The sequence below is a fragment of the Myotis nattereri genome (genome assembly GCF_964212035.1).
Source record: "Myotis nattereri genome assembly, chromosome: 1".
NCBI classification, from domain to species: Eukaryota; Metazoa; Chordata; class Mammalia; order Chiroptera; family Vespertilionidae; genus Myotis; species Myotis nattereri.
In genome coordinates this window covers 154,415,047-154,439,287 of record NC_138075.1, presented here as the reverse complement: position 1 = coordinate 154,439,287, position 24,241 = coordinate 154,415,047, and the positions used below count along the sequence as shown (strand labels likewise).

At 39.6% G+C, this 24,241-nt stretch overlaps 1 protein-coding gene across 1 annotated transcript in view; it reads right to left on the bottom strand.

The window, feature by feature from the left end:
* The window catches only part of TASOR2 (transcription activation suppressor family member 2), a gene marked incomplete at its 5' end in the record, with an annotated part of 91,448 nt that overhangs the window by 33,531 nt on the left and 33,676 nt on the right, over positions 1-24,241 (bottom strand). The window contains 9 exon segments of the mRNA XM_081091037.1: positions 4,089-4,151; positions 4,250-4,322; positions 7,969-8,072; positions 9,523-9,623; positions 11,806-11,905; positions 12,004-12,023; positions 12,109-12,233; positions 12,362-12,499; positions 15,110-15,201. Of these exon segments, the coding sequence (XP_080947163.1) occupies positions 4,089-4,151; positions 4,250-4,322; positions 7,969-8,072; positions 9,523-9,623; positions 11,806-11,905; positions 12,004-12,023; positions 12,109-12,233; positions 12,362-12,499; positions 15,110-15,201 (816 nt within the window).

Here is a 24,241-nt window from a genome sequence, read left to right as displayed (position 1 = left end):
AGGCAGTATGGGTGGGATAAGAGTTGGAAGCCAGGTAGAGAGTTAGTTGTTTGACCGTGGGCAAGCTTAAGTCTCAGTTTGCTCATCTTTGAAATAATAATATCTATTTTAAGGGCTGCTAAGTTAGTAACTGTATACTTAGCATAATACCTGACATAGTAGATGCTTAAAAAATGCAAACAGCATTATGTTATTATAACAGGTAATGTTTTGCTTTAGTACAAAGAAGTGATGCCCAAGACAGTGCATTTCTCTGCTTTGGGTAACTGAATACGTAAAATGTTAAGAAATCAACTTTAGGAGAGAATCAAGATGGCGGCATAGGTAAGCACCTGTACTTCTGCCTCCCACAACCACATCAAAATTACAACTAAAATATAAAACAACTATCATCCAGAACCACAGGAAAGCTGGCTGAGTGGAAGTACTACAACTAGAGAAATAAAGAAGAAAATGTATTGAGACTGGTAGAAGGTGCAGAGGCACAGAACAGGCTGGCACCTGGATGTGCCACTTTTTTAATTGGGAGGGAGATATAAGCTCCCACTTGTTCTGGGGGGACCCAGACACATACGGGGAGAAACTAGACTGTCTGGCATCGGGGCAGGAACATGGGGGCGGCTTTCATCCAGACAGAGGTGCTTGCATTGGTCACTGTTCCTGGGCTGGGACCTCCCCGGTGCAGGGATGACTGGCAGCCACTGCTGTTTGCTCTGCCCTGGTGATTCCCTGAGACCCTGCCCCACCCAATTTACAACCTCAACCAAGCTGTGTGCAGAGGCTTTTGCATATGAATGGCCTGTCCTTTCTCAGTCTAAGACCTGTCAAACAACCTACAGCTGGGTCAGGGAGCCCCAAAGCTATCAAAAAAAGGCCCAAAGCCCGGCACCAGCACCACCCTGCCTTACTTCATAGCTGGGCCTCACCTGGGCCCTCTTTGTATTGGGTTTAACAATACAAAGAGGAGAAATCTGCAGATCTCTCTGTAGCTCCTGCTGGGTGGCTCCAGGCAGTGGCTGACTTTGCATCTCCTTGGTAATCCAAGAGTCAGTGTACCCAGTGGTCAGTGCTAGACTATACCAGATTACAACTCTTCATATCCATAAATGACACACTCAAGGGGCAGACTCAGTGAGCACTAAAGCCCCACTGAAGCAAGTCCTACCCCATAAGGGTGTCTTCTGTACTGTAGACACAGCTGGTCCTCATAGCCAATTGACGTGGAGGTCAATTCCTCCCAGTAATACCAACAGCAATCAAAGCTCAATTATAAGACTGTGCACACAGCCTACAAAGGGGTGCACCAAGAGTGTCCACCTCAGGTGATTGCGGAGGCTGAGCCACTGGGCCCTATGGACACCTCCTACACAAGGCCACTCTATCAACTCAAGGAGACTTAGCAGCTATCCAATACATAGAAACAAACACAGGGAGGCAACCAAAATGTAGAGACAAAGAAACATGTCACAACTGAAAGAAATGGAAGAAAGCAAACTATTGGATATAGAGTTCAAAACCACAGTTATAAGGTTACTCAAGAATTTTCTATAAACCTCTGAGGAACTTAGTGAGACTTTCAAGGATCTTAGTGAGAATGCCAAAAAAATGGAAAAGGAACAGTCGGAAATTTATCATACACTGACTGAAATAAAGAAAAATATACAGAGATTCAACAGTAAACTAGAGGATCCCAAGAATCAAGTTAAAGATTTGAAACACGAGGAAGCAAAAAAGACCCAACCGGAAGAGCAAAAAGAAAAAAGAATCCAAAAATATGAAGATAGTGTAAAGAGCCTTTGGGACAACTTCAAGCGTACCAACATCAGAATTATGGGGGTGCCAGAAGAAGAGAGAGAGCAAGATACTGAAAACCTATTTGAAGAAATCATGACAGAAAACTTCCCCTGCCTGGGGAAAGAAATAGACTTACAAGTCAAGGAAGCACAGAGAACCCCAAACAAGAGGAATCCAAAGAGGACCACACCAAGACACATCATAATTAAAATGCCAAGGGCAAAAGACAAAGAGAGAATCTTAAAAGCAGCAAGAGAAAAACAGTTAGTTACCCATACGACTGTCAGCTGATTTCTCAACAGAAACTATGCAGGCCAGAAGGGAGTGGCAAGAAATTCAAAGTGAAGAACAGCAAGAACCTACAACCAAGATTACTCTACCCAGCAAACCTATCATTCAGAATTGAAGGTCAGATAAAGAGCTTCACAGATAAGAAAAAGCTAAAGGAGTTCATCACTACCAAACCAGTATGATATGAAATGCTGAAGGGTATTCTTTAAGAAGAGGAAGAAGAAGAAAAAGGTAAAGACAAAAAATTATGAACAATGAAGTGACAACGAATACATGTCTATCAACAAGTGAATCTAAAAATCAAATGAATAAAAAATCTGATGAAAGAATAAACTGGTGAATGTAATCAAATCAGGGGCATGGAAAGAGAGTGGACTGACAATTCTCGGGGGCAAGGGGGTGTGGGTAGAGATTGGACAAAGATCTTACATGCATGTATGCTGTACCTATGGATGCGGACAGTGAGGTGGAGAGGGCCTGGGGTGAGGTGGGAACTGGGTGGAGGGGAGTTATGGGGGGAAAAAAGAGGGACATCTGTAAGAATCTGAAAAATAAAGATTAAAAAAAAATCAACTTTAAAAACACTTTTATATTGGTTATAGCTTTATAAGAGCTATACAAATTTTATGTTTAAACACATAGAATGTGATTATAAAATAAGAAGGAAAATTTCCTCATATGACAAAAACAAATGACTCATTTATTTTATTGATCAGCAAACAGTATTTTTTATGTGCCTGGCACTGCTAGGCCACAGGCATACAGTAGAATACAGGAAAGGCAGGCATTAAGTCATATACAAACAAATATTTAAATTCAATTGATAAGCCTGAGGTTCTCACTGAGGTGAGAATGATGATGGGAATCAACAGTGATATTTAAACTGACACCTGACAGACCTGAGTAACAGACTGGACTAGATCATAGCTTTACCTGATTTTATTCATTATCCCCAAAATTTTAATACTACAGATAAACAATATATCTGTTTATATATTGTCTGAGTAATATCTTTTGCCCTATGGGGGTAAACACCACCCAATAAAAGGGAAGGAGAAAAGTAGTCCAGACAGAGAACTGTAACTGTGCAGACCTTGAGTCCTACTTAGTTGGTAGACTACTATAAAAATGACCTCTTCGCTATTGCAGTTTTTTAAAATATATATATTTTTATTGATTTCAGAGAGAAAGGGAGAGGGAGAGAGAGAGATATAGAAACATCAATGATGCCGAAACCGGTTTGGCTCAGTGGATAGAGCATCGGCTTGGGGACTGAAAGGTCCCAGGTTCGATTCCGGTCAAGGGCATGTACCTGGGTTGTGGGCACTTCCCCAGTGGGGGATGTGCAGGAGGCAGCTGATCGATGTTTCTAACTCTCTATCTCTCTCTCTTCCTCTCTGTAAAAAAATCAATAAAATATATTAAAAAAAAAAAAAAAAAAAAAAGAAACATCAATGATGAGAATCACTGATTGGCTGCCTCCTGCACACCCCACACTGGGATCGAGTGCAACCCTGGCATGTGCCCTGGATTGGAATCGAACTGTGACCTGGTTCACAGGCTGATGCTCAACCACTGAGCCATACAGGCCAAGTTGCAGGTTTTTAAGATGATTTTTAAATTAAATTTCAATTATAGTTGACATTTATATACCTTGCAAAGCAATCACCATTAAATTTACTATATTTCACCATATAGTTATTACAGTATTATTCTCCTATTATTGTTCAATACCAAATATTCAGTTTTGAGTAATGCTGAATTTGAGGAACATGTGAGACATCTTAAGTGAAAAAGTCAATAAACAGGTGGATATCTGGGTGTGAAGCTTAGAGGGAAGGCTAAACCTGAAAAGGGGATAAAGAAGAACCAACCAGGGAGATTAAAGAAAGAGTTATTGAAAGAGATAAACTACATTAGTTACCAGGGTTGAGAGGTTAAGCATGATGAGGATGGAAAAATATGTGACAGATTTAGTAAACTAGAAGTCACTGCGCCCTTACCTGCTGACAGGGATGAATGGAATAAATGTAATCCATGTAGAGCCATCTGCTCATCTCCAAAATCTATATAGGATGAAAATCAGAAGGAAAGTTAGGTTGCTGACCTTATAAAATAAAAGTAAACATTCAAAAAAACAGTATTTTAAAAAATTTGTCCTTACTTGTTTCTGAAATTAAGGCTGATGATGTAAGTAAAATGAAAACCTCCCGATTTTCCAAGCATTTGATGAGTGCCTTAAACGTTAAAAAAAAAAAAAAGATTAAATTCCTCCCCTCACTCTACCGCACTACTAATTCAGTAAATTTTGAGCTCATGAAAAATAAACAAATATGCAAAAAATTTGAAATGTTAGTGTTTATGACAGTGGTTCTCAACCTTCCTAATGTCATGATCCTTTAATACAGTTCCTCGTGTTGTGGTGACCCCCAATTTCATTGTTACAAATTGAACATAATTAAAGCATAGTGATTAATCACAAAAACAATATGTAATTATATATGTGTTTTCCAATGGTCTTAGGCGACCCCGGTGAAAGGGTCGTTCGACTCCCAAAAGGGTCGCAACCCACAGGTTGAGAACCGCTGGCTTATGAGAATCAGGACAATTTTGCCTTTAGTATCAGAAACTGCAAGTTCCTGTTAGGACTACATATAGTAACTAGAACATTAAGGGTTAATTTTAGGATAGTTTTCAACTACATAATAAACCTATCAAAAAAGAGTAATTTCATTTTTTTATTGAGTTGCTTGATATTTCATACTGCTGCCTAAATAATCAATCTGTTACCATTTAGCTACTACAAATGTAAGGTTAATCAGGCCTATGATTAGCATCTTAAGCTCATGTTTATATATAACATGTCATAGAACCCCAGAACTAGGAAGACTGGAAGATTCTATGTAATAAAAGAGTCCTTTCTACAGCATCTGAGAGATAAAAAATAATAGAAAATAACATAATTAGCTTATGAGGCAATGAAAACATGCAGATGAAAATAATTTTTTCTCTTAATCTTGATCTAAAACAAAACAAAAAACAACTCCCAAACAAACAACCTTTAAAATTTTAATGTTTACAGTAAATTGGGGAAATTTTGTCCCCACGTCAGGGCAAGTTATCTAAAAGCTATCATTCTAAATTATAAAAATAACAGTTTCTCTTTTTCATTATGCATCATTTCTAAAGCCAATGCTCATGCAATTATTTAAGTTAAAAAAAAACCCAACACACCAAACTAAAAATACATTGTTTTATAAAATAAAACATTCTATTGAAAAAACTGATAGGTTAGAAGCCTAAAAATATGTCGAATTGATAAATTAATCAATAAACACTTCAAGTATGAAAAAAGACTTATTTTCTAATTATATTAGAACTAAGTTATGACACTGACAATTCACTATTGCAAGTTTCTATGATCTCCTATTACTGCCCGTATGCATCTGATAGCTGACATTTCTGTCTTGTCACACACAGTCTTTTTAAGTTCCTTGATGGTAGGGACTATTTTCTCTTTTTGCTTCTGGCACCTAGTAAGCACTCAAGAATTACCGAATACATATACGAATAACTACATATACCCACAGCTTTGATATCTATTAAGTTACAAAGAGGTAGAACTCTTGTTTCATTTTCGATTGATGTAGCAAGTGAAAGTGACAAATTAGCCTCTATATTGTTCTGTATGTTAGTTTTGTAAAATAGATGAAAAATAAAATCCCTATTTACTTAAAACCATACATTTCTATCTTCCAAAAATATGTGCAAATAGAATAAAAATATGCAGTATATGAAGCAAGAAAAGCATGGAGTACTAAGGAAAAAGAGCTTAAAGTGATATGTAATTCCTATAACTAATTATTATTACTAAACGGGTTTCAATGAAAGCCAAGTTCTGCACCAATACGGGTTTCAATACTACAGCAGGTCCTCGGGTTACATTGGCGATCCGGTCCTACAGTGTGACATAAAGCGATTTTCGCCGTAAGTCAGAACCCACCTACATAAGCACCTACGTCACTCACATGGAGCACATACACAGCAGTAATGAAGTGACACAGTAAAAATATTTAAAAGAAAGATAATAATTCCTGACCTTAACTTGTGGTAAGTAAATAATAAAAAATATAGAGCACATATGTACATATATAGAAATGACAGACTTTTTTTTTTTTTTTTAAATAAATGGGAGATGGCGAAATAACCACGAAATGACGTACGTCGAGTCCAACGTAACCCATAACCCAAGGACTGTCTGTTTAAGTCAGGGGTGGGGAACATCTGGCCCGAGGACCATATAAGGTCCAAGAAATCATTTGGGCTGGCCCTCCCAAGGCATTAGGGGTGAGTTAATTAAATGTTTGACCAAATATAGCAAGCTAATTTTTAAGTTGATAAATTCTGTATGGCCCTCGAATGATGTTATATCCAAAAGGCCCTTGGCAGAAAAAAGGTTCCCCACCCCTGCTATAAGCACTCACAAGTAGTCCCTTCATGAATGCATTTTTTGAAAGTATCTTCGGACTTTATTCCTTTTAATTTCCAAATATAAAATGGACTATGGTACTTTAAAAACCATAGCCTACAATCCTATAGTAGTTAGTTATCCATTCAGCATCCAATGTCGCCGATTCTAACATTTTGCTGTGGAGTACCACTCTCTGTAGACTGGGTGGAACTAACCTTATACCCAGTTCTGGTAAGTGAGTTCTGAATGGTCTGAGCTAATTAGTGTAGGCCATTCCCTTTGCACTTACTGATTGAGAGATGTGCAGAGATTTCTCTCTCCCCCTTCCTCTCCTTCCCGTTCTATCTTCCTCCTCCCCCCTCCTTCTCTCTCTCTTCCTCTCCATTCCCCACTTCCTCCTCTCCTCTCACTCCCCTCCCTCTTAACACCTAGAACTGAAAAGTCAAGCCTATTAAATCCCTTTATTGTTTAATCCAGCTTAGGTTTCTGTTACATGCAACTTCAAGTATGTGAACTGACGCTATCCCTAAGACTTAAGCTTACGTTCAAAGCTGCTATACATGTTCGATTTTAATTTATTAACTTTTTTGCTACCTATTATAGGGTACAGTCCATCATGTCACTAAAGGGCTCAGAATTTGTTTGGTCACTGTCCTACACCTACACCATCTCTTCTGGGATGTTTAGAAATCACTCAAAATAGAATCAGCATTTATTCCTACCCTGACACTGAGGAACTCTGATTAACATAACAGAGAGGTATTTGGTTATTTCTCAGTAGTCTTATTTTCTGTACTATAAAAACAGTAAAAACAGCAACTTTCCCCCCCTTTTTCCTTAGTACTCCATGCTTTTCTTGCTTCATATACTGCATATTTTTATTCTATTTGCACATATTTTTGGAAGATAGAAATGTATGGTTTTAAGTAAATAGGGATTTTATTTTTCATCTATTTTACAAAACTAACATACAGAACAATATAGAGGCTAATTTGTCACTTTCACTTGCTACATCAATCGAATGTAAACCTATGGATTGACACAGGTCACTTTTTTAAACCTATGGATTGACACAGGTCACTTTTAAAGAACTATTTCACAAGTGGTCCTTTGATTAATTCAAAAACACTGGGATCTACTCAATTCTGTCATAAAACAAAAACAACAAAAGAATGAGAAAAATTGTCCTCTTATTCTTAAAATCAGGAGTATAAACTGACTAGTGAAAGACAAACTAAGATACAAAAAAGATGAAAAGATCAGTCAATAAATATTATATATATATCAATAAAAATTAAAGGATAAAAATTCTTTCAGTAAACTAGAATAATTTAATCTAGATGCAGCAACTAATAATTAGCTATCAAAATCTCAATTTAAGGAAAAACTAATTATTTTAAATGGACTCTTACCAATTGCTTATTTTTAATGACTTCGGTTAGTTTATCTATTTTGTCCCCTTGTTTGTTTGACAATTCCACTTCATACATATTGAAGTACATATCTTGGCAACAGACTGGACAAAATCAGAAAAACAGAACATTTCTTATTTTAAATGCTATTTAATTTTTTAAAATAACCAATTTATTCATTTTATATAATAAAAAGTCAGAAAACTAAGAATACAATTAAAAAATTATCATTCAATGTCCTTGGTTATAAAACACCTTAAAAAAAGTTATATTGTATAGCCTGGCTGGTGTGGCTCAGTGATGAGCATTGACCTATAAATCGGGAGGTCACAGTTCAATTCCTGGTCAGAGCACATGCCAGGATTGCAGGCTCGATCCCCAAAAGGGGGCGTGCAGAAGGCAGCTGATAGATGATTCTCTCTCATCACTGATGTTTTTATCTTTCCCTCTCCCTTCCTCTCTGAAATCAATAAAAAATTGAAAACAATGCTTTCATTTATACTGACACAACTATAACAAGGTAAATAAATACTATATAAATAACATAAACATCAATGTTCCATGAATCAATCTAAATGACAGAGAAATTTCCTTCTCAGGTTTTCTGCTTTTCTCCCTTCACTTCGACGTGCATAACTAAACTCTGGGTGATGAGCTAACAATGCAATCAATATACAGATGATGCATTATAGTACACCACACTTGAAATTTATATAATCTTATTAATCAACTAGAGGCCCGGTGCACGAAATTTGTGCACTGAAGGGGAGGGGGGGGGGTGGGAGGAGGTGGTCCCTCAGCCTGGTCTGCACCCTCTCGCAGTCCGGGAACCCTTGGGGGATGTCCGACTGATGGTTTAGGGGGAGCAGGCCTAAGGGGTCAGTTGGACATCCTTAGCGCTGCCATGGAGCAGGAGAGGCTCCCATCACCACCGCTGCGCTCGCCAGCTGTGAGCCCGGCTTCTGGCTGAGCACTATTCCTCCTGTGGGAGTGCACTGACAATTAGGGAGCAGCTCCTCCGTTGAGTGGGATCGTGCCGAAACCAGCTCTCCAACATCCCCAGAGGGGTCCTGGATTGCAAGAGGGCACAGGCCAGGCCGAAGAACCCCACTGGTGCACAATCGGGGCTGGGGAGGGATGCAGGAGGTTGGCCAGCTGGGGAGGGACCGTGGGAGGGCTCTAGGGTGTGTCCAGCCCATCTTGCACAGTCCCAATCGGCCAGACCCCAGCAGCAAGCTCACCTACCAGTTGGAGTGTCTGCCCCCTGGTGGTCAGTGCACGTCATAGCGACTGGTCGACCGGTCATTCTGCCATTCTGTCGCTGGGCTTTTATTATATAGGAAGGATTAAAGCTAGACTTTGCAATCTTACATGAAACTATTTTTCAGTTTCTAGTTGGCCTCCAAGGAACCGAATCACATAGCAACTCTGCATCTTTTACAAATGGCCTTTTTAAGAATCACTTAAGGCAAAACAAAAATGTGTGTATAAGAGGGGGAAATAAATGGAACAAAGTCCAGCACATACACAGTGTATCATTACATTTGAACAAACCTTTTTGCTCCAAGTAATTCTGTTTTCTAAAGATAGCTTCTGGTAGTCTTTTTTTCAGAGACGACACTTTCATTACATACTTAAAATCTAGTTCATGTGGTCTGGAAAACAAAACAGTATCATATGAGGTAATAATCATTGCAATTATCTACAGCTTCATATGCAGTATTTGGTATTCTAATATAAATGCTAATAAAAATATTGTTAACCACAAAAAAATTCTTAAATTGGCGAAATCCAGGTCAAATAATACACACACACACATACACTCTAGAGGTCGGGTGCACGAATTCGTGCACAGGTGGGGTCTGGCCAGCCTGCCCAGATGGGGCTTGATCAGGCAGAGCTGGTGGGTGGAACGGGCCACAGGAGGTTGGATGGCCCTGCCCCTGATTGGGGGGGGGGGCTGTTGGGGTCCAGGGCCGGCCGGGGGGGGGGAACAAGAGAGGTTGGCCAGCCAGCCCTGTCCCCGATCAAGGTGATGGGGCCTATCGGGGGTGGGGCCGGACGGGGGGGAGGGGCCACGGGTGGTTGGAGGGGGCCGATTGGGACCCCAATCAGGCCAGTTGGCCACTGCAGTGTGCATCATAGTGACTAGTCATTCAGGTTGTTGGGCTTTTATATATATAGATATTTCTAAATATACATTTTCAAATATATGACCCTATAAACTGTGGTTTGCAAATATGTTCACATTTTCTGAATACATGTATTTTTGGTATAACCAAAATATCCAGATGTATGGAAGAATTATGCATACTGTAATGTGAATTTGCTATGTAAGGGTTGAAAACTTTTGACAATATTGCATTGCCTACCATGCAATGTCACATCCAAACTTTTGTATCATTTCACCTAAATTCTTTTTTCTTCTTTAAAACTAATTTTGAAATATTTATACGCTTATAGATGCCTTCTTTTCTCTTAAATATTTGTGTCCTTAAAAAAGGACATTTCCTTATAAAACCACAAAACAATGACCAAAATCAAGAAATTAACAATAATATAACACAATTAATTTACCTAAGACCTTATTCTGCCAACTGTCTCACTAAGGTCCTTTATAAGGAAAGAAAAACATTTTGTAGTCCAGGGTCCTATCCAGGATGAAACACTATATTTAGGTATGTCTGTTTAGTCTCCTTCAAGCAGGAACAGTCTTTGTCCTTCTTTAATGACCTTGATATTTTTTTAATATAAATCATTTATTTTGCAGAATGTCTCAATCCTGGTATATCTGTTTCCTCCTGACTAGAGTGGCAGGAATACCACGAAAATGATATGTGTTATTCATGTGTTTCCTGATGTGATGTACTCAACTGTTAATTCCATTCCTGATGACGATAACTTAACCACTTAGTTATGATGGTATCTGTAGTTTTTTCTTTCCATTGTAAAACCTGTATTTTTCCCTTTGTAATTATTTAGTAAGTCGTGGGGAAATACTGTGAGGTAAGTAAATACCATCAAACTTTCACCTACTATTTTAAGCATCCACTGATTGTGATGTTGCCAATGATGATTTTCTAATTCCATCATTCTGTCTATACTTATTAGTTGTACTCTATAGTGAGGAAGAACTTTCTCATTTATTTATTCACAGAATACTTACTTTATTCTATGGGTTATAATCTCTCCTTAAAAAAGGCCAATAGAAAAAAAAAAAGAATTTTGATAGCACACTAGTTTTCGTCTTATATTTCAATTAAACTATATACACCTATCAATCATTTTCAGTACAAATTAAGACCAAATTAAAAAAGATTTCATAAAAAATTTCAGAAATGCTCTTCATTATTCTCCAGAAGAAAATACAATGTAAATACATAGCAGCTACTCTATTTAATACTACAGTAGTCTAAAAACTCAATGTGAATATTAGAAAATCAGATACTGCAAGTCTTAATAAAGACTCGGTAATATAATTAAGTGGTTATAATTTGCTGTATTTGCTCTAGGCAAATCATTTTTTGGGGGGGGGGGGGGAGTCTAACTTCTAGTACCAAATCATTCTCCTATATATATATTAAAATACTAAAATTTAAAAATGGAGTTGTCAAAGATTGTAAAACAAATTTATTTAAGGCCAAGGTTAGAATTTAGATATGAATTTAGGTCTCCTGTATCATGGACCTAGATGCTCTATACATCTGACCAAAAGTACTGTAATCCAACACAGAGTACAATTGCTGTATTTCACACCAGTGCCAACAAGCAAGAACTCAAAATGAGAATCTAAAAAAGTATACAAGCAGTAGTAAAGAATACAAATTCAGTACTTACAGCTGGATGGGAACCACTGTACCATAAGAGGACCAAAGAGTTATGTCACACAGCAGACAGCCTTTAATAATTAATTTCCCATTCCATGGGGAGATGAGAACTTTAAGAAATGAGGGTAAGAAAAAAGCAAATTATTTTACTTATGAACAAAACATTTACTTAAAAAAACCTAAAAGAACCAATTAAATAATTCCTTACCATTTTCACTGAGCTCAAGTCTAGCGGGGGGGGAAAAAAAAAAGCAATTTTATAAGAGCCAAGGAAACAAATACAGTAAAACAAAATATGTACAGAATTACTTACAAGCTTTTATGAGCTGTTGCCGCCATCTTTTTAGGTTCCTTGTACTGAAAAGCTACAATTACGTAAGGATGAATCTGTCTAGGTCGCTCAGTAACAGTGGCACCTGAAAGCTCATACAAGTAATACTAAAAGAAAAAGAATTATAATCAGGGTAACACTATAGAATTCTGTATGCACCAAGTTGATCTCAACCCACCCAGTACTGAAACTTAAGACATTAGAGGCAGAAATGTATCTTAGAAATGATTTATACCTGACTCAGTTCAAAGGCGCGAAAATGACTCGTCTTGTGAGAAACCTTGTCAGTATTTGCAGCCACATGGCAATCATAGCCAGAAGATGGGCTAATATAGTTAGTTGTATAATTCTCAGACACAAACTTGACTTTTCCCTAGAATAAAAATATTAAGACTAATCAGATGTTTTCAAATAGCAGTAATCTTATTCTAGGATTCATTTATAGGTAGCTTAATAAAGATTTCTATGTATTTCAACTGTTAGCTGTGTTAAGAATTAGAAGTATGGTTCTGAGAAAATAATCTTTAAAGCCAACAATAGTTTTAATTATCCATGAACCCCTTAAAATTGCATTTAAAAATCAGGTATGTTTGGGCATCTTTCTGAGGCAGAAGTCCGTTTCTTTTATCACAATACCAAAGGAATACAAATTTAAGAGAACCATCCCTCCCACCCCCCCGCTTTTTTTTGTTAATCCTCACCAAAGGATATTTTTTCCATTGATTTTTTTTAGACAGAATGGAAGAGAGGGAGAAAGAGGGAGAGAGAAGGGAGGAGGGAGAGAGGAAGAGAGGAAGAGAGGGAGAGAGAAAGAGTGAGAGAGCGAGAGAGCGTGAGAGAGAAACATTGATGTGAGAGGAACACATAGATCAATTGGTTGACCCCTGGGCTGGGGACCAAGCCTTCAACCAAGATATGTGCCCTTGACCTGAATCAAACTCAGGACCCTTTGGTTCTTGGCTGACTCTCTACCACTGAGCCAAACTGGCTAGGGCAAGAGAACCATTTCTTTAAAATAAAAATTATATAGTTTACCAAATAGATTGATTATTCAATGACTATAACATGAAAGATGACAAATGAAATCTAAAATTTCAAAAGGTGAGTTTTCACACTGAGTATTAAGTTATCAATTGTAAATTACAGACCATGATATATCTATTACACCAGGACCCAGAATTTCACCAAGTAGCAAATATATACTAAGTGCTTAGCAGACCACTGGCCCGGACTAGTCAATAGTATTTCCCATTAAAGACTTGTCTTCATCAAGGTTACATGTCTTCCAGAAAAAGAAAAAAAGCAGTCAAGTTTTTTTATTTCATATCATGAAACAGCATGATTTTAAAAGCTGTTTTAACAACATGATGATATAGATAGGAAAAAAAATATATACTAAATATATACCAAAATGAGGATGAGATTACAAATTTCATTTTTATTTTTACAAGAAGAATTTAATTATTTAAAAGATGCTTTGTTTTGCTTTTGCTGTTAAGATCCTGCCTCTTTATTTATAGGACCACGAAAGGCAATTTTCTGGTCAAAGAAGCCAAAGAATGTAAACAGTAAGGAGGGCTGAGAACATGTCGGCAAAAACTAAACAGCAATATCCACCAAACAGAGAGGGGATACAGGGGCATAAACTGATGGCAGGCAATCTGGCATAAATAAAAAACCAAACATTTGTTATCTATCTACAGCAGAATTACGGTATTTATTGAGCAAGAGAGGGAAAACTAAGAAAGGAAAAGCAGTGATGTGTGTGCCAGTGCAACACTAATTTTCCTCTAGTTCTTGGGGACAAAATTTTGAAATATAACATATTTACACTCTTTTAAAAATAAATCAGTTGTTAGATTTATAACCAAAGAACTCAGAAAGCTAAAACAAAAGCAAAAACAAAAAGACCACAGAATATGTCTTCAAAAAATCCACCAACCTATAAAAGCAGCACTTTCCTACTTGAATGAAAATTCTAATTGCAAGATTCACTCATATTGAACTATTAAAGGGTGTTTAAGAATTTCGAGATCATCAAGTTATAGGTGCCACATAAAGATGTAAACAAGGTCTGGATGTTTTAGGGATAAAGAAAATAAAGATGTCTTATTGTGACAATTTAAATCAGACAAATGTTTTCTAAATTCATCTCTTTTAACTGTAAGCACACTGTTTTATAAGCAGCTACCTGTTTTCTGTTATTTAATGTCTAAAAAGTGGCACTGTGGCCAGGCTGGTGTGGCTCAGTGATTGAGCCTCGACCTATGAACCAAGAGATCACGGCTCAATTCCCAGTCACATGCCTGGGTTGCGGGCTCAATTCCTAGTGGGGTGTGCAGGAGGCAGTCAGTCAATGATTCTGTCTCATCATTGATGTTTCTCTCTCTCTCCCTCTCCCTTCCTCTTTGAAATCAATATATATATATATATATATATATATATATATATATATATATATAAATTTTTTTTTTTTTAAGTGGCATTGTGAGACAGGAATGAGAGGAAGACTTCACTGAGTACTGTGAAGTCTTAAAGGTTGTTTTTTTAAAAATGTAGATCATATATTAAATAAACAAAAAATCTTTGTCTTTAAAGGAAAGCAGAAATAGCAATTTCATTTTCTGATTTTTTAAAAAAATATATTTTATTGATTTTTTTACAGAGAGGAAGGGAGAGGGATAGAGAGTTAGAAACATTGATGAGAGAGAAACATTGATCAGCTGCCTCCTGCACACTCCCCACTGGGTGTGTGCCCACAACCAAGGTATATGCCCTTGACCGGAATCAAACCTGGGACCCTTGAGTCTGCAGGCTGAAGCTCTATCCACTGAGCCAAACCGGTTAGGGCCATTTTCTGATTTTTAATAGCTGTCTTTGGTGAGGAGTATGTTTAGCAAATGATCTGCAAAGAACATTATCACAGACTGATAACCTTTACTTTTAAAAAGAAAAATTATACCGAAGTACACATAAGCTTTACCTTAATTAGATTACAAATTATAATATAACCAGACTTTCCATGATACCATGGTCTTGCATGAAGACAGTCTGAGTATTTGGAAATGTATACACCTATAAGAGCATAAAATATAGATTAATTTACACTTTTAAAATATTGTTTACACATATACAATTCCAATGTAGGTCTACCCGTAGCTGAACAAGACAAAAGATAAATAAAAGTAAAAAAAAAAAAAGATAAATAAAAGTCAACATTAAAAACTGTTCTGAAACTGCTTACTTAAAAAAACACCTTTTAAAGTTATTCTAAAGGTATAGAAACATTAGGGCTAAGTAAGACAAAACGTATGTAATTGATAACCAATTTTCAATTAGGGTCCCAATAATGAAAAAAAAAGTGTCACACATTTTTGGAAAATTCTAAGTTTGTTTTTTCTCCATGTAATCATCCAGTAAAACAATCTATGGTAATCTGATTCTCAAGTTATTTTCTTAGTAAGTATAGTAACCCCACCTTATCTACAGAGGATACTTTCCAAGACTCCCAGTGGATGTCTGAAACCGTGTACAGTACTGTACCTATATACTATTTTTTCCTGTACATATATACTTACTAGAGGCCCGGTGCAGGGATTTGTGCACCGGTGGGGTCCCTCGGCCTGTCCTACACTCTCTCGGAATCTGGGACCCCTTGGGGGATGTTAAGACTGCCTGTTTCGGCCTGGTCTGCGGGGATTGGGCTGAAACTGGCATTCGGACATTCCCCGAGTAGTAGTGCACGAACGGCAGGAGCTGGGGAGTAGTCCAAGCGTGGGCTGGGCATTGTGCTGCTCCTGTTCATCCCCGCCCCGCTGCTGCACCTGTCACTGCCAGCACCGCTACTCAGTAGCACTGCCTCAAAGGTGGAAGAGGCTTGCGCTGTGGCAGCTGACTTGCCAGCCATGAGCCATGCGTCTGGCACCCGCCAGTCAGCTGAGCGGTGCTCCTGCTGTGGGGGCGCACTGACCACCAGGGGGCAGCTCCTGCATTGAGCATCTGTCCCCTGGTACTCAGTGTGCGTCATAGCGACTGGTCAACTGGTCGTTCGGTGTTTGGTCATTTGGTCACTTAGACTTTTATATATATAGATGATAAAGTTTAATGTACAAATTACGCACAGGTAAGAGATGAACAACAATAACTGATAATACAATAGAACAATGATAACAATCCTATCTAATAAAGAGGGAATATACAAATGCTACATGGTGTTGGGCCAGGGCAGGGGACCTCAGGCCGCACCCCCAACCCCGGTGCCGGGGTATCTGAGGCTGTGCCCCCTACCAGGCGATGCTTGATGAGGTATCTCAGACTGCGCCCCCTGCCTGGCGGGGCCTGATGGGGGATCTCAGGCCGCGTCCCCTGCCCAGCAGGGCTTAACGGGGGCCTTAGGCCACTCCCCCTGCCCTGGCACCAGGCCAGGGAACCTAGGTCTGTGCACTGAGCCCCAGCGCCAGGCCAGGGGACCTGATGGTGCACTGGACAACCTAAAGCTGCACTGTCCCTGCCCAGTGGGGCTTGACGGGGGACCTGAGGCTGCGCCCCCCGCCCAGCGCCAGGCCAGGGGACCTGAGGCTGCGCCCCCTGCCTGGCGGGGCTTTAACAAAGGTGGGGCCAGCCGGGTCTGGATTTCGCCCAATGGGGGTGGGGTCAGCTGGGTCTCGCGTGATTTTGAGGTGCCACGGGTGGGCAGGGACTTGACTCTGGGTCCCACGGCGCACCCCAGACTCTGACAGGAGTAAGATTTTCATACACACTTTACTAATTTTCTTTCATCTTTGACACGTCTATTATAGAGAAAGGGCAAATAGCAATATTAAAATATTTCCTCTAATCCCCTTTTAATGTGCACAAATTTCATGCACTGAACCACTAGTTTATTATAATAAAGATTATGTAAATGTGGTCTTTCTGCTCTCCAAATATCTTCTTGCACAGCCACACCTTGTTTTATTGCTCTTTGCTTCATTATGCTTCACAGATATTGTACTTTTTACAAATTGAAGGTTTGTGGCAACCCTCCATTGAACAAAATCTTTTTTTTAAAAGTGTGTTGTTATTTATTTATTTATTTTTAATTTCAGAGAGGAAGGGGGAGGAAAGAATAGAAACATCAATGATAGGAGAGAATCACTGATTGGCTGTCTCCTGCACACCCCACGCTGGGGATTGAGTCCGCAATCAGGGCATGTGCCTTGACTGGGTATTGAACCGTGACCTCCTGGTTCATAGGTTAATGCTCAATCACTGAGCCATGCAGGCTGGGCCAAAATCTTAAAAAAATTAAAAAAAAATGTTTTTATTGATTTCAGAAAGAGGAAGGGAGAGGGACAGAGATAGAAACATAAATAATGAGAATCATTGATCAGCTGTCTCCTGCATGCCCCCTATTGGGGATCAAGCCTGCAACCTGCACAGGAATCAAACCATGACCTCCTGGTTCATGGGTCAATGCTCAAGCACTAAGCACTAGCTGGGCTGAACAAAATCTTTTGATTCCACTTTCCCAACAGCACATGCTCTCCTGGGGTCTCTGTGTCACACTTTGGCTAATTCTTACAAAACAAAGTGGGGCAAAAGGAGGTTTACAGTTAGACATGAACGCACACAGAGTTTGTTCTTGTATTATTATATTATTTTCTATACAAACAACTGTAAACCTACTTTTATCCCACCCTATATTTCAAACTTTATTATTACATTTGTTGTTTATTTGTGATCAGTGATATTTGATATTACTATTGTAATTGTGTTAGGGCACCATACACCATGCCCAAATAACACAGTGAACTTGATAAATGTGTGTGTTCTGACTGCTCCACTAGTCAGTCATTCCCCATTATTCTCCCTCTCTCCTCAGGCCTCCCTGTTCCCTGACACAACAATATTGAAATTAGGCCAATAATCCCATAATGGCTTCTAAGTTTTCATATGAAAGGAAGAGTCACACATTTCTCACTTTAAATCAAAAGCTAGAAATGATTAAGTTGAGGAGGCATGTCAAAAGCAAAGATAGGCCTCTCACACCAAACAATTCGCCAAGTTGTGAATTCATGAGAAAAGTTATTGAAGAAAATTAAAAATGAAACTCCAGCCCGGTCAGCATGGCTCAGTAGATTGAATGTCATCCCATGCACCAAAAGGATGCTGGTTTGATTCCCGGTCAGGGCACGTGGCTGGGTTGCAGGCTCGATCCCCAGTAGGGGGCATGCAAGAGGCAACCTATCAATGTTTCTCTATCATGGATGTATCTATCTTCTCTCCCTCCTCCTCCTCCCCACTAAAAAAACAAACGAACACAAGAAACAGAAAACACCAACAATCGAAATGTAAATTATATATATACTAGAGACCTGTTGCATGAAGAGATTCGTGCAATAGGCCTTCCCTTTCCTTGGCTGCTGGCACCGGTTTGCCTCTGGCACCTGGGACCCGGGACCCGGGCCTTCGCTCTAGCTGGGCTCCGGCCAGAGCCGGCCCCGGAGCCATCAGGCTTCGCTCCGCAGGCCCCGGGGCTGTCAGGCTTCGCTGCTCTGGCCCCAGGGCAATCAGGCTTCACTCCACCGCTTTGAGCCTACGTATGCAAATTAACCATCTTTGTTGGGTTAATTTGCATAATCACAATTGGCTGGTTAGCGTAGCGAAGGTATGGTCAATTTACATGTTTGTCTATTATTAGGTAAGATACACACACACATACACTATACTCCAGTGAACACACAAAAGATAAGAAAGTGAATTAGCCTTATTGATGATATAGAGAAAGTTTTAGTAGTCTAGTAAGAAGATCAAACCAGTCACAACGTTCCCTTAAGCCAAAGCAAGACCCTAACTTTCTTCAATTCTATGAAGGTTGAGAGAGATGAGGAGGCTGCAGAAAAGTTGGGCTAGCAGAGGTTGGTTCATGTGTTTTAAGAAAGAAACTGTTTCCTTAACATAAAAGTGTAAGGTGAGCCCTAGCTGGTTTCCTCAGTGGTTAGAGCGTGTGGCCTGAAGGGCCTTGGTTTGATTCAGGTTAACGGCACATACCTTAGTCGCAGGCTCAATCCTCAGCCCCAGATCAGGGCACGTTCAGGAGGGAAGCAATTGATGTGTCTCTCTCACATCAATGTTTCTCTCTCTCTGTCTCTCCCTCTCCCTTTCATTCTCTCTAAAAATCAATGGGAAAAAATATCCCCTGGTGATAACAAAAACAACTAAAAGTGCAAGATGAAGCAGGAAGCACTGATGAAGAAGTTGCAGCAAGTTGTACAGAAGATCTAGCAAAGATAATTAACAATGGTGGCTACCCTAAATAACAGATTTTTAATGTAGATGAAACAGCCTTATATTGGAGAAAGATGCCATCTAGGACTTTCATAGCAAGAGAATAGAAGGCAATGCTTGGCTTCAAAACTTCAACGGACAGGTTGATTGTCTTGCTAGGGGTTAATGCAGCTGGTGACTTTAATTTGAAGCCAAAGCTCGTTTATCATTCTGAAAATCATAGTGCCCTTAAGAATTATGCTAAATCTATTCTTCCTGTGCTCTATAACTGGAACAACAATGCCTGGAAAACAGTTTAAAACATGTCTTACTGAGTATTTTAAGCTCACTATTGAGACATACTGCTCAGGAAAAAAGATTCCTTTCCAAATATCAATGCTTATTGACAATATACCTGGTCACCAAAAGCTCTGATGGAAACGTACCATGAGATTATTATTATGTTCATGCCTGATAACACAACACCCATTCTGCAGATCATGGACCAAAGAGTAATTTCAACTTTCAAATCTTCTTAACGAATATATTTTGTAGCTTTGTAAGTTAGATACTGGAGCTGAGTTGTCCAATAGAACTTTTTGAAAAGATGCAGGGGAAAAAGAAATACATTTGTAAGGCTATAGCTGCCAAAAATAGTGATTCCTTTTGATAGATCTGGGCAAAATAAATTAATAGCTTCTGGAAAGGATTCACCATTCTAGATGCCATTAAAAACTTCTATGGTACATGGCAAAAAGTCAGAATATCAACATTAATAGAGTTTGAAAGAATTTTATTGGAATCCTCTTGGATGACTTGAGTTCAAGACTTCAGTGGAGGAAGTAACTGCAGATGTGAAAACAGCTAGTGAACTAGAATAGAAATAGAACCTGAATCTCTGCAATCTCATGATAAAACTTCAACAGATAAGTTGCTTCTTATGGATGAGAAAAGAGAGCAATTTTTAAAAAATATATTGTTATTGATTTCAGAGAGGAAGGATGAGGGAGAGAGAGAAAGAAACATCAATGATGAGAGAATAATTCATTGCCGCTTCCTGCACGCCGCCTATTAGGGGTCAAGCTTGCAATCTGGGCATGTGCCATGACTAAAATGGATTCCATTCTTGGTAAAGATGTTGAGAAGATTGTTGATAAAACAGTGGCTAGGATTGAAAGGATTGATTTCAATTTTGAAAGAAGTTCTACAGTGGGTAAAATGCTATCAAACAGGATTACACACTATATAGAAATTGTTTGTGAGAAGAAAAATCAATCTATGTGGCAAACTTTATTGTTGTCTTGAGAAATTGCCACAGCCACCCCAACCTTTGGTACCAACCACCCTGCTCAGTTAGTAGCCACCAACATCGAGACAAGACCCTCCATCAGCAAAAATATTGCAACTACTTAAGACTTAGATGATGGTTATTATTTTTTAGCAATAAAGTATTTTAAAATCAAGACATACACATTGTTTTTTAGACTTAGTGCTATTGCATATTTAATAAACTATAACATATCTTTTACATGTACTGGGAAACAAAAAAAATTTATGACTCGCTTTATTGAGATATTCTCTGGAACCAAATCTGTCTCCAAGGTATGGCATTACTCACCCTTCTTCTTGTGATACAATGGTGGAACCATTCCATAAACAAGATGGCTATCACCCACACTTTATGATTATGTTGCCAGAACACAGGCAGATAATTTTTCTGTTTTTGAAAGCGTGTGGGGTTCTTGGTTCTGCACACCATACCTGGCTTTATCACATGCCCTGCAGCATTACCACATCATACTAGAGCTAATCTGTCCTTTCATGTTTTATACCGTGGTGCCTACTTTGCATTTTTATAAATGTGGGTCCTACTGGGCATCTTCTTCTAGACAAGTCTGGTTTCATCAAAACTGAAGGTTTGCTTTGGATGGTATACTTTTCCTTAATCAACTTCTTCCATTTTTCTGGAAATGTGGCAGCAGATCCTTCACAGGCTAATGTAGCCTCTTCAGTAATTTTTAAAAATTTCAGTCCAAACCTATTGTTGAATTAGTGTAACCATTCCTTACTTGCAGTAAATGGCTTGGTGCCCACTCATTTCAGAGGGTCCCTTGCTAAAGTCTTCATATAGGCTAAATGCTTTCTTGCACAAGACAGTCCCATCAATTGGAACACGTTTTCTGTTCATGTCATGTCTCCCACCCACAACTTTAATGCTTCTTTTATCTTAAGCACTTACACATTGCCTATAACTTTTGCAGTTTGAGGTGTGACAGAAAAACTAGCACTAATTGTTTTGCCCCTTTTCACAATTTCAGATAGAATATTTGTTCTTATAGATTTTAGTAACTTCAACATATAATTTTTTCTTTATTAAATCAAGAACTTTCATCTTCTCACTTAAAGGCAGCATTTTAGGGCTTCTCTTTGGTATATCTGAATTGCTGATATCACTACTCTTAGCTTTGGGGCCATTATTAAGTCAAATAAGGGTTACCTGAACACAAACATGATATCATGACAGTTGATCTAATAACTGAAAGGGCTACAAAGTGACTAATGGGTGGGGAGCATATACAGTGTGGAGATGCTGGACAAAGTGACGATACACGTCATGGATGGGATGGCACAAAATTTCGTCATGCAGCTCAGAATGATGCAATTTAAAACTTAGGATTTGCTTATTTCTAGAATTTCTCATTTGACAGCAGGTAATGGAAATCATGGAAAAGTGAAACTGCAGATAAGGGGGACTATTATACTCTTATTTAATAACATGTACCAAGGTTTACTATATGGTACGTCTTTGCTAGGCAGCTGTGATACAAAGGGAAATAAAGTAAGGTCCCTGTCTTCAAGCAGCTTATTCTGCTAAACTGTAAATTCTAGTAAAACATGGGTTATATTTGTTTTGTTCACCACTGTACTTACATCATAGCTCAAAATGTAGTATGTACTTAATTATTTATCAGACATATTAGAGGTCCAGCATATTCAAAAGAAATTAGAAGGTGGCCTGGGCAAGACGGGCTGGACATGCCCTGGATCCAACCTCTCGCGTTCCCTCCCTGGCCGGCCGCACCTGGGGCAGCACCGATGCTTAAAGGGCATCTGTGGACTGAGCGAGGTCCTTCTGGCAGGTGGGGTCCCTCGGCCTGGCCTGTGGGGATTGAGCCAAAACCTACAGTCTGACATCCCCCGAGGGGTCCCAGAGTGCAAGAGGGCACTCTGCAAAGTTGCTATTGCTTGGCAGCTTCTGCATTGAGTGTCTGCCCCCTGGTGGTCAGTGAGCATCACAGCCGGTCAAATGGCTGAACAGTCAGGCGGTTGCTTAGACTTTTATATATACAGATATTACATTTGAGGACACACAGAAGTAGAACTAATTAAGTAATTAAATCTGCCTGAGAAAGGAGTTCTTTTCTTTTTTAATTTATTTGTTTATTGGTAATATATTTTTATTGATTTCAGAGAGGAAGGGAGAGGGAGAGAGAGGTAGAAACATCAAAGATGAGAGAGAATCATTGATTGGCTGCCTTCTGCATGCTCCCTACTGGGGATCAAGGCTGCAATCTGGGCATGTGCCCTTGACTGGAATCGAATCCAGGCCCCTTCAGTATGCAGGCCGATGCTCTATCCACTGAGCCAGACCAGTTAGGGCAAGAAAGGAGTTTTTTAGACAGAGAGAGGAAAACAATTCTAGGTAGAGAGCAGAGTGAACAAAAGTATGAAAGCATAAAAAATCATAAATTGTTTATAACAGCAGGCCAGTGTTGAAAGCAGGAGAGAAAGTGGTGAAAGCTGAGGTTGAAAAGAAAGCTTGAAACTATATAGTAAATATTTTTGTAGAATAGCTTAGACTTTATTTTGTAGGCAATAGATACTGATCAAATCTGAGTCTCTAAAGGGGAGAGACAAGAACTAAACCAAACAGAAAAACAATTATAGGAGTTGAGAAAGGAGAGAAGGATCCCCCCAAGGCAGCAGAGCAGCAGTGAGGAGGAGGAGGAAAGGACAGATTTCAGAGATATTCCTGAATGTAGATCTCGCACTTGAAATGTAAAAGACAATGGTGAGAACACTTTGATATAATCAAAGAATAATGAACTAGTGGTCAGAAGTTTAGGTTCCAGTTCCAAGTTTTCCATTTACTAATAACAACCATGTGACTGAGGAGTATGTTACTGAAGAGGGAGATGGCCTTAGAGCACAGACACATAAGCCACAGGGTTCTCAAGAAGAGAAAGAACAACAGCCTCTTAAAATTATATAACACTACTTTAATATAAAGTACTAGAGGCCCGGTGGCCCAGTCTGCACCCTCTCCAATCTGGGACACTGCGGGGGACATCCCCCTCACAATCTGGGACTGCTGGCTGCTAACCGCTCACCTGCCTCCTGCCTGATTGCCCCTAACTGCTTCTGCCTGCCAGCCTGATTGCCCCCCTGCTGGCCTGATTGACGCCTAACTGCTGCCCTAATGGCCCAATTGCCCCAAACTGCCCTCCCCTGCCAGCCCACAACTGCCCTCCCCTGCTGGCCTGGTCGCCCCCAACTGCCCTCCCCTGCTGGCCTGGTCGCCCCCAACTGCCCTCCCCTGCTGGCCTGGTCGCCCCCAACTGCCCTCCCCTGCAGGCCTGGTTGCCCACAACTGCCCTCCCCTGCAGGCCTGGTCACCCCCAACTGCCCTCCCCTGCAGGCCTGGTTGCCCACAACTGCTCTCCCCTGCTGGCCTGGTCACCCCCAACTGCCCTCCCCTGCAGGCCTGGTTGCCCACAACTGCTCTCCCCTGCTGCCCTGGTCACCCCCAACTGCCCTTCCCTGCCGGCCATCTATGGCAGCCATCTTATGACAATGTGAGGGTGTT